Source organism: Rhinichthys klamathensis, unplaced genomic scaffold, assembly GCF_029890125.1.
Source record: "Rhinichthys klamathensis goyatoka isolate OS25496 unplaced genomic scaffold, OSU_Roscu_1.1 h1tg000557l_1, whole genome shotgun sequence".
Lineage (NCBI taxonomy): Eukaryota > Metazoa > Chordata > Actinopteri > Cypriniformes > Leuciscidae > Rhinichthys > Rhinichthys klamathensis.
Window position 1 is genome coordinate 673173 of NW_026607025.1, and position 11002 is coordinate 684174.

At 39.0% G+C, this 11002-nt stretch overlaps 1 protein-coding gene across 1 annotated transcript in view; it reads left to right on the forward strand.

Annotated features, from left to right (window-relative positions):
- The window catches only part of furinb (furin (paired basic amino acid cleaving enzyme) b), a 157813-nt gene extending 151591 nt beyond the window's left edge, over positions 1 to 6222 (forward strand). Inside the window, exons 11-16 of the mRNA XM_056239292.1 lie at positions 1875 to 1978; positions 2093 to 2210; positions 2406 to 2585; positions 3281 to 3405; positions 3885 to 4013; positions 5548 to 6222. Coding sequence (XP_056095267.1) covers positions 1875 to 1978; positions 2093 to 2210; positions 2406 to 2585; positions 3281 to 3405; positions 3885 to 4013; positions 5548 to 6200 — 1309 coding nt within the window. The 3' untranslated portion in view covers positions 6201 to 6222. The remainder of the gene's footprint in view (positions 1 to 1874; positions 1979 to 2092; positions 2211 to 2405; positions 2586 to 3280; positions 3406 to 3884; positions 4014 to 5547) is intronic.
- The last annotated feature ends 4780 nt before the right edge of the window (positions 6223 to 11002 follow it).

Below are 11002 nucleotides of genomic sequence, written 5' to 3' on the forward strand. Positions count from 1 at the left end.
TTTTTATCTATTCTAAATGTCTCTTGATTTCTTTTTGTCCCATAACTTTTTCTCATTTTAATGCTCTTATCAACATGGAAAAGTGAATCGGCTTGCTTTGTGCAAATGTTTTTTATTGAAAACAACATTGGCATATACTGTGTTCAAATTCACACTAACATTCTCACTTGGAGCAAATAAATCTCTCAATGTAACACTGTCCATCAATAAAAGGGTGAAAGAAATACTGACGAGGTCCTGATATTGACGAGGGGGCGGAGGATTCGCATCAGCTGTGTGTGTGTGTGTGTGTGTGCTTGGCCATCATCAAGTGGTATTTCAGACTGGACGTGCTGCGATGATGATAGCTCAGTTCACAACAACAAAACGCACAGATCACTTTGGTCTTGTCAATGGAACCATTTGGCAACTTTTTAAAAGTAAACTTTCCATTCAGAATCTTATTGGCATCCATTTCGGCGTCTCGCGCTCGTCATCCACTCAAAACGTAACGTTAACCAACTATTTGGCCGGCTCGCAAGCCCAAACAAGTGTGTGCGGCGTGCCTGTTGTTTTGTTTCCGGTCTAGCTAGATCCACTTGCGCTTTGGTCGACGAAGCAACAAAACGTCCTCACGCGGCGCAAGCCATTGAAATAAATGGGTTTCACAGCGCAGCGCCGCGTCCTGTTGCAAAAGCATGTGAAAAAACCTACAAAGTTTGCTAGGCCAAAAAAAATGTTAATTGCACGATAAAAAAATTGACGCCGTTAAAATGGGTTTGCGTTAACGCTGTTAATAACGCGTTTAACTGACAGCCCTAATAAATATATATAGAAAGAAAGAAAGAAAAGCAGGATTGGGGTGTCTGCCAAATGAATGCGCGTCTCAAAGCTTCTATTGTAATTTATTGTTTATAATACGAGTGATCTAGTACTGCTTGGCATAAGTCTAGCTGTACTGTTGTTGTTTATGAAACCTTTGAGTGGTGGGGACATTCCTCTCCCTGTCCATTAATTTTCAGATTCCTGGTTTGAGTCCAGTATGTTTAAAGGCTCTGGCATGTTTTCCAGCATTGGCACTTCATCCATATAAAAGGGGTATCCGTTCAATATCTGTGCAATGTACATGTACAACATGAAAATTTCAGTAGTCTTTACATCTGTAAATCGCTGCATCTGTGCTGTGTCTTTTGGTTTATAAATTGTGCATGTGACATGAATTTACCCACTAAATCATTTATTGTGAGGTCAAAAATATTGAAAGCTTATGAATTGGATCACCTTCTTCATAAATCACCCTGAAAAATATATACGAATGCCAGAGCAGGATTATTTCATACTGTCCTACGGTGTATCTTTACGCTAAATCCATTTCATTTGGGTGGAAATGGCTTGTCATGCAGGTATTTGTGTCAATGCTTTGTCCAATCACAGACGTGGTTTACCCTGAAATACCCTTTTGAGAAATAACAGGGCTTTTCAACCTTGCCCATGGGGGGCACGAGTCCCAAAGCCGCTTGTTTCCACCATGTAGAGCTACAGCCGACAAACGAATTAGCTGGTGTCGTGAACCAAGGAAATACAGTTATAAATTGAATCAGATATTGCTGCATTTTCAGGGAATACAATTCTAGGTTTTAAGTTGGGGGGGAAAAGGGCTTCGTCGGCTGTTTAATTGCAAAATGATGCATGGCCCCAGGAAGGAATATTTCCATTTGCAATTTTCTGTGACTCGGGTAAAAGAAAAGCTTTAGTTATGTGTCTTTCAAAAAGACATCCTGTCACATCCAAGAGGATAATTATGTGCAAATTATCTTTTGAATATAAAAATAAATCTGTGGCCCTTCTGCCATGTAATGCTCATATCGCTTTTCATTTTTTTGTACGACATCCAGCATGAACCTGACCTGGAGAGACATGCAGCATCTCGTAGTAAGAACCTCACGTCCTGCCCACCTAATAACCAACGACTGGAGGACCAATGGTGTGGGCCGATTAGGTAAATGACAATTCACGTGACCAATCAATTAGAGCTGCATTTATTTATTCATTGGACATTTCTGACCTTGTTACTTTTTCCATCTCTCTTTATCTGTCTCTCTTTATGTGGCAGTGAGCCATTCTTACGGCTACGGTCTGCTGGATGCAAGTGCCATGGTCACTTTGGCCCAGAACTGGACCAGCATTGGGCCGCAGCACAAATGTGTCATTAATATGCTGACCGAGCCCAGGTAATGACGGTCAAACACCTCATGCAGCACAGGCAATACATCAATACACCAGATAGGTAATGCCCACTAATGCTTGCTACCTGGGGAGCCAGAGGTCACCTTTTAAGGACAGGCAAACTAGATTATATTATTTTATATTCATTATACAGTTGCTTGTGAGATTGGAGTATAATTTTAGATTCTTCTGTGTTGTAGGGACATAAGAAACCACCTGATCTTTAGCAGAAATGTAGAGGCCTGCTCTGGGCAGCCTGACTTTGTGAGCTCTTTGGAGCATGTGCAGGCCAGACTCACCCTCTCCTATAACCACAGAGGAAACCTGGCTGTTCACCTCATCAGCCCACTGGGAACTCGCTCCACGCTGCTGGCTGCACGGTAAACACACTCAGACATGCTATTAGCATATATGCATTTGCATACACCGAAGTTCAAAAGTTTAGGGTTGGGAAGATGTTTGTTTTTGAAAGAAGTCTTTTATGTTCACTAAGCCTGCATTTATTTGATTATAAAAATGCATTAAAACGGTAATATTGTGCAATATTATTACAATCTCAAATAACGTATTTTTTTATGTAATTTAATTGTGCTGAATTTTCAGCATTACTTCAGTCTTCAGTGTCACATGATCCTTAAAAAATCACTAATTTGCTGATATTTCTCAAGAAAAATGTTAACTGTTGAAAACTGATAAATGTTTTTTTTAAAATTAGAAAGTTCAAAAGAACAGGATTTTTTAAATATAAATATTTTGTAACATAAATGTCTTTACTTTTTTATGAATTTAATACATCCTTGCGGAATAAAAGACTTTTGAATGGTAGTGTGTAATCAATGAACCGTAGCATGCATAGACTGTAAATCAACTCATCAGCTCTTAAAAAATATATATCTGATGCCCAAGAAAATACATTTACACACTTTTCTGGCCACATACAAACACAATTCACACCATTATCTTCATGAAACATAATTATTTGTATAGGAATACACACTCAATTCATCATATTGACACATTCTCAGATAGACTTGCACACACATAGAGATCTTCTTTCTTTTCTGTTTGTCTTCAGGCCTCAGGATAACTCAGCTGAAGGCTTCAACGACTGGGCATTCATGACCACCCACTCCTGGGATGAGGACCCTCGGGGAGAATGGACCCTGGAGATCGAGAATGTGGCTGGACTTAATGACTATGGTACTGCAATAAGCTTTTTTATAATCAGTATTTTGTCTTGTTTTTTTTACTTCAAAACATCCTTTCAAACTAGATAAAATAAAATGACAAAGGAAAATGGTTGGGAAGAAGATAAAATACATTTCAAAGTATAAATCTTGAATTAAGTTTAGTTTTCTTACCCCACTGGCAAATAGCTTGTTCTAGTTTTAAAAATAAATCTCACTAAATTTTGTTTGAATTATGCTTGAAAGAAAAATGAAACAATTTGCCAGTGGGATAAGAAAACATAAACTTAATTCAAGATAGATTCTCTGAATCTTACATAAATTGCTTTTGAAGTATATTTATCTTATTTTAAGGATGTTTAAGTACTTTTACTGCAAAACGAGACCAAAAAAAAAACACTGATTAAGAAAATGATTTTTGTGCTGTGTGAATTCTATTTGGGTTTTTGTTGACGGTCACAGCGTCTTTAAAGTTCAAGGTCTTTTCCACAGGTGTACTTTCTCAGTTCACACTCATCTTATATGGCACCGGCTCTAGTGCAACAGATCCGTCCATTTCCGATTACACCCGGCCTTCAAACAACAGCTGCAAAACCTTTGACACCCAGCAGATCTGCATTGGTAAGACATGCCCTGGACCAAAGGGCATTCAAATAAACATACACAACCCTTAATAGACAAGCTTTTATAGGTGAAGACATTCATTCATAAAAATGTTCATATGTCTCAGCATGATTGCCCATTGTGTTTATAAATATTAATATATGTTTATGAGTATAAATATTGCACTTCAGAGTGATGCCAGAGAGCTTTAAATTAAATGAACTGTGCATTATTAAAGAAGTCGTACCTTCTCAACCTTCAGAGGGCAGTAAACAAACCTTAATATTGTTAAACGAATATTGTATTATTTAAAGTTGCTGTGGAGACTTGATGATGGATTTCTCCATCATGGCCTCATATTGTGCCTGCAGTACTGCAGAGTGCTCAAGGACAAACTTTGCTAAAAAGTGTGAAATAATTTTTCATTTTCATTTCATTTTTCATAAGGTGTTCTCACTGTGCCTGCGGGTACTACTGAATTTTACAAGGTCAATCATTTGTCCTATTAGGACAAAAAATTTGAGCACTGCATAAATTGACCCTATTGACTTTAATAAATGTACCTGAATTCCAGAAACATATGCAAATACTGAAATGAATGTTTAGCTAATGTATTGAAAGTATGCAGACCGTAGTATGTACTTACTGTGTCTTCTTTAGTGGCAACAAATCATAATACTAAAGGATGCGAAGTAAATTGCTTCAAATTTCTGCTTCATTGTTTTAGACCAGGAAACTAGCTATAAATATGTTGACACTTTAACTGTAGTTAATCACGTTAATCAGTTAATTTCCTAGTGGGTATACGGCGTATACCTGCGTATCACGTAGACTACACCACTGGTTGACAGTTTAACTGTAGTTAACTGCCACCTTGGCAGTAGTTGAACAAGTTACCCAAATGGCCGCTATTTGCTTTCTGACACATTTCAGAGCTCTTTGTGATGTTAAAATTGCAAAAGAAAAATTAGGTTATTGTGTTAGGTTATTCATTGGCTTATGTTATTCTTTATAAAACAAATGTGGTAACACTTTACAATAAGGTCAGCACAATATTTAACATGAATTAACACACAATTGAACACGCAATTTTTCATATATTGTATAGCAGTGATGTTAATTTCTACATATACTAATGTGTGCGTGTGCGTGCGTGTGTGTGTGCGTGTGTGCGTGCGTGTGTGCGTGTGTGCGTGCGTGTGTGTGTGTGTGTGTAGCTGGCATGGCCTAAATTATTAACAGACAAAAAAAAAGTTATTGATACCTATTGCATTAACTAATTGTAACTAATGTAAAGTGTTACCAAAATATTTATTTCCATATTCACTTTCATTACAACCTCTGAAACAATAATTTCACTTCTGCTGACATAACCAAGGCTGCATGAGTGGGGGGGGGAAATAATATTAACCAATATCATAGCCCACAATCATTTTTGTTTCTCACAAAATTGTCATATTACAGATGTAAAATATGTTTAAAATGCTATTTCGTGTTCTTTACAGTTTCAGAACATCTGCGATTAAGCGTTCTTCTGATCTCTGTTTTCCAGAATGCAGCACGGGTTTCTTGCTTTTCTTGCAAGGCTGTGTGAAGTCCTGTCCTCCCGGCTTCAGCTCTGGGCTGCAGGTGCTTAACTTGTCACTGGACAACTGGGTGGAGCACTCTACCGTACAAGCGTGCCTGCCCTGCCACCCGGCCTGTCTGACGTGCTTCGCGTCTGGGGAGAACGAATGTCTTTCCTGTCCCCCCCACAGTCACTTAACGGTCACTTCTTGCTTGCACCAGAACCAGGTGCAGCGGAAATCCCCCAGCATTCCTGTGCTCCAGCACGAGGTGGATCCGAGCTCGGAGGAATCTTTGCATGAACCTGGGCTGTCCTCGAGACTGCCGGCGCTGGTGGCAGTGCTCAGCTGTGCCTTCATCCTGGCCACTTTCGCAGCCGTTTTCGTGCTGCTTCAGTTGCACTCCGGAGCAGCCAGCGCCCCGTTCTGTCGGAGGACCAAACTGCCGGTGACGGACACAAGCGGAGGGGGGATACGAGTGGGCTTTGGGTTTGGACTCAGCCGGGGTAAAGTGTCGTACCGGGGAATCCCCACCGTGTGGGGGGACGAGGATGCAGCGATGAACTCTGAGTCAGACAGCGAAGAGCTGGAGTATCACAGCGAAAAGACTGCCTTTATACGGACTCAGAGTGCCCTTTAACGCCCCATGTTGGGCAGTTTTTGTATATCTGTCTTCCTCGTACTGGGATACAGAACTAGTCTGCACTACTTAGACTTATAGATCCACTGCAAGATGTATTGTGTGTGTGTGTGTGTGTGTGTGTGTGTGTGTGTGTGTGTGTGTGTGTGTGTGTGTGTGTGTGTGTGTGTGTGTGTGTGTGTGTGTGTGTGTGAGAGAGTGAAAGATATATATGAGCTATAATGTTGCAGTTGTGGTTTGACCCGAATGTCATTAAACCCAGGACATCTCCGCTGCGCTGAATGATTCCCTTTATTTTCACTTTTTTTGTCCCAGTGGTCTGGCTCTAATGCCCTGAGATTTCAACCACTGAAGAGGATCAATAACATCAGTGGGTGTGTGTTTGTTTGCGTGCCACAGCGCGCTGATGTTGATGTTGTGAGCGCGCAGGGTTTGAGTAAACTTTGAGCAGACTTTGTAACACGAAAAGGGCTGTAATTTGTTCCAGTCAACTTTTTATTAAAAGTTTGGACTGTTTTATGCACAAAACTTCTTGCACTTTCTGTAACTTCCATTACTCCATTGGCATCATTTGTGCGATAAGTCCTTGCATCCTGACCATGCATTCTGCTCTCTCTGCTAGTCAAAGGCAGCTCTGAGACATTTCCGCTGATTCGATCAGGGATGATTTAACTGTGCATAATTTCTGTTGCAATAGAAATGTTGCAACAACATCGGCAGAGTGAACCATAACATCATGGAATAAGATAACTCACACAACCCTATGCCTACTAAGAGCCTCCGGCACGGATTCAGAACAGTGGGAATCATAGACAAACAAACGATCGAAATGCTGAACTGAAACGGCTGGATGTGCAGAGATCTTATCTGTCAGTCAAGCTAAGATACAGCACCATCTTTGGCTCTCGATCAAAAAAAAACCTTGACAAACATCACATTTATGATTTTTTTTGTTACGTCAAAAGGTTTGCCGTAACTTTATTTTACAGTACTTTTTTTTTTAGATCATTTATGTTTGTTTTGTCTCTGAGCTAATTAGCTTGTTCTTTCTCAAATGGCTCAGTGGATATTCACAGTGGGTTTTCAATATTAGTGTTTGAACAAAAAGAAACGTTGTCCCAGAGGTTATTTTATTGATTTTCACAACAGATTTTGACTTCAAAACTCATCTGCCCTAACACAGAGGAGCCTCAAGAGGAAATGTGTCATATATATTTCTCAAAAGGTCAATGTCAGCCCTGAGACATGAATTCAACTCCTATTTGAGGAGCTCTTGCTGGGTTCTTTCATAATCATGTGACATTTGAGTCATACAGAAATACAATTGCACTACAAACTACGATTCAACTGATCCAGAAAGCTAGTATACTACCTTCTAAGGCAGATTGTTTACCGAAGGAGAACCTCAAAAATGACACATTTAGAGAGCTCTTTTATAAGCAACCACAAAGAAATCCAAACTCATAATTAATTAAAATTGAGTTGACTATAGCATGCTGCTTATCTAATGATGCAATACTCTAATAAGAATAAAAACACACTCAAAAATGGGTAAAATAGCTCATTATTATTTAACTGTTTACAACTTAAAGGGCTAGTTCACCCAAAAATTGAAATTCTGTCATCATTTACCATCATGTTGTTCCAAACCTGTATGCATTTCTTTCATCTGCTGAACACAAAAGAAGATATTTTAAAGAATGTCGGTGACCAAACAGTTGACAGGTTGACAGGTTGACGAACAGTTGATCAAACTGTTGATCAGACTTCCATAATATTTATTTTTTCCATACTATGAAAGTCAATTTGGCCCATCAACTGTTTGGTTACCCATATTCTTCAAAATATCTTATTTTGTGTTCATCAGAAGAATGGTTCATTTTAACAGATCTTTCAGCATTACATTAAAGCATTTAACATTTTTGTTGCTGCTGCCAATACTGCAGTCATTAAATTAATTAAAAACATCTGTTGCATTCATGTTTGATGCCATTTAAAAGTACTTGAATATCTGTTGAAATGCGTTTTTTATTGACGCCAATTTGCCATAATTCACACGGAGACACGCACCATCAGTCTAAATTAATACCACACACATTATGCACTTCTCTACGAGGTGTGCAGTGGAGGATCATCAATATTTCATGTGTACTTTATAGGATGGCCTAAACTTTTCATGTTTCCATGAAGGCAGAGAAAAACTTACATGGACTGTTTTTCATTCCAACTCCCTGAAGAGGGAGGAGAGATCTAGTTTATGGAAATGGCACATTTAAAATGCTTTCCGTAATTAGTTCAGCTGGGAGGGACAGGATCTCATATTCTGCGCTGGAAGCTTCTGCCTACTTGGCATTATAAGTGAGACTGAGGCTGCTACATACATACTAATTGAGCAATAAGACAGAAATATGGATGGTCCAGCTACTCGTGAGAGTGATGTCATGTTGTTTCTCATCTTCACTGCTCTTCTAAAGGGAATATTGGAAATATATTTCCACCATGCTCAGCTCACTCCCATTGATTTGCCATCCAACCGCTAATGTAACAAGCATGTCTTTTGACTAATAGTACAAGAATCAGTGCTGCCATCAGTTTGCACTTTTGTATTTTTACTTCTAGTGATGCAAAACCCTGCAGAGAGCACCTTATTATCCTCCTTAGATGTTCCACAATCACTTAAAAGGTTTTATCAGTCTTGTTAATGGGCTGAACGAGAGGCACAGATCTTCAGTTCCTGCGAGACGAGGCACTATTTCTGTTCCTTTTAAATGGTTATATTAGGCTGAATGTAGTGTGATGTAATGTGTTTGCTATGTTCTTTGAGGAAAGGCTCAACATGCCCTTCAAAGATCAAAAAGAAAAAAGTTCTGCTGACATTCAGAACGAGTAGGTGGTGCTGGATTGTTTGAACTGAAGCTCGACTTGCATCTGAAGCAAAATATAAGGAATTGTGGAGCTGGTGTGAGTATGTTTAGTCAGCACTTCAATGAGTCTATCTAGTCTGAAACCATATTATATTTGTGTAACTAATAATGAGACAAAGAATCTTTTTAAGAAAAAAAAAATTCCATCTGATGAATGAAAACATTGAGAGCCAATCAGAATCAAATCTAGAGCTTTAAAGCAGCAGACGACAAAACCACAGAACGCGTGGATAATATATAATTATCGTTCTTGGTGTGAACAGCCCTTTAAAAGGCATAATCTACTGCACGCACTTATAATAAAAGAACATTATCGTGCATTTGGACACTATATCATTAGTTAATGTGAAGGCCTTGAGTCTCTTGCTGAAAAATCCTCTCGAATCTCCTTTTCACTTTCACATTTGCAAAAATTGTGTTTGGTTATAAGACATGCAAGAACTAATCATTACATCAATTATTTTTAATTAAGGCAGAGAACATGATTTTCAGTGGTTATATCTTAAATTTCATTCTGTTTCTCTTAGAATGATTTAGAATACAGCGGATTGGTCATTTTCACAGCTCCACAGTCTATGGTTACTGTAACGTTACTTGTTCATTGTATAGGAAAAGTGTAGCTTTGACATTCTTCTCATTTTGCATTCCATATGGGAAAGAAATCATAATGGTTTTAAACAACACGAGGGTGAGTATAAATGACAGCATTTTCATTTTTATCCCAACTAATTCCTCAAAAACGTCTCAATCTCTATCAGTGCCTCTCTCATTTTATTAAAGTCCTCAGCGGCGAGATTGAGTTTTATTGCCGTCTCAGCCCTCAGACTTATTAAGAAGAATGGCCTCTTTCTCAAACGCCTGGGCTCAGAGAGCAAGTCGCCCTTTAGCACACAAACCCATCTGCTGTGGAGAAAACCGAATCTGGTCTCAACTGAGCATGAAAGGGCATCTAAAAAAATATATACAAAAAAAAAAGCCAGTCTGATTTCAGTAGACCTGTCAGCTTCGTGAGAAGATGGTGGTATTTCCAGCTCTCTCCAAAGGCTGTCTGGTAAATCAGTACCCGATATCCCAGCAATCATGGAGGATGTTTAGATATAAAAAGCAGCATCTCTTGTGAGCTTTTGTTAACTGAACTCAACATTTCACACCCCACGCCTCTCTCCCGCTCAAGCCACATTAAATGGCAGACAACTCCCTACTGCCCCCCGTCTGTGATTCAGAGCACAACAATTAAGCTTCTGGCAACAAAGGGAAACATGTGAAATATCACTTCAAAATGTGCACAACCACCTAGAATCAATTTTTTTTATCATGTGTGATCTTTATTAAACGTCCACTTTAATGTTTTTGCATTTGCTTGTACGAGTCATTTTTATGAACACTCTCAATAGGAAACAGAAAGAAAAAAATAAAGCTCAAACCTCTCAATTCACTAATTTCTTGAGAAAGTAAATGAAAACAGAAAATTTTTCCATCTCAGAACACACAACATAAATAAAAAAAACATTAACAAGGATATCTGTCAGATCGGAAAGCGTATGCACAGGAAAAACAAGCATGGCAGTGAAATGCGCAGACAGCGACTTTGAATCAGACGAGACCGAATTACAGAAGGGAGAACATTCTGGAATAGCAAACGTGCCCCGCGTTGGGCGCCAGAATCTTTTACAAAGCAATCGGACAGACGTTTGGCACTCCATACTTGGAGTTCCTCCTCAGAGGAATTATCTTCCTGATAGGATGCTTTTCTGGAACTTGATTAGCTGGAGAAGACGGCTGATGGTCTGACTGATAAATGGACGTGGGCGTACAGAGAGATAATCAGGAGTTGAAAGTCAGAAAAGTGAGAATATTTTTCTGTAATTTAAATCAGAG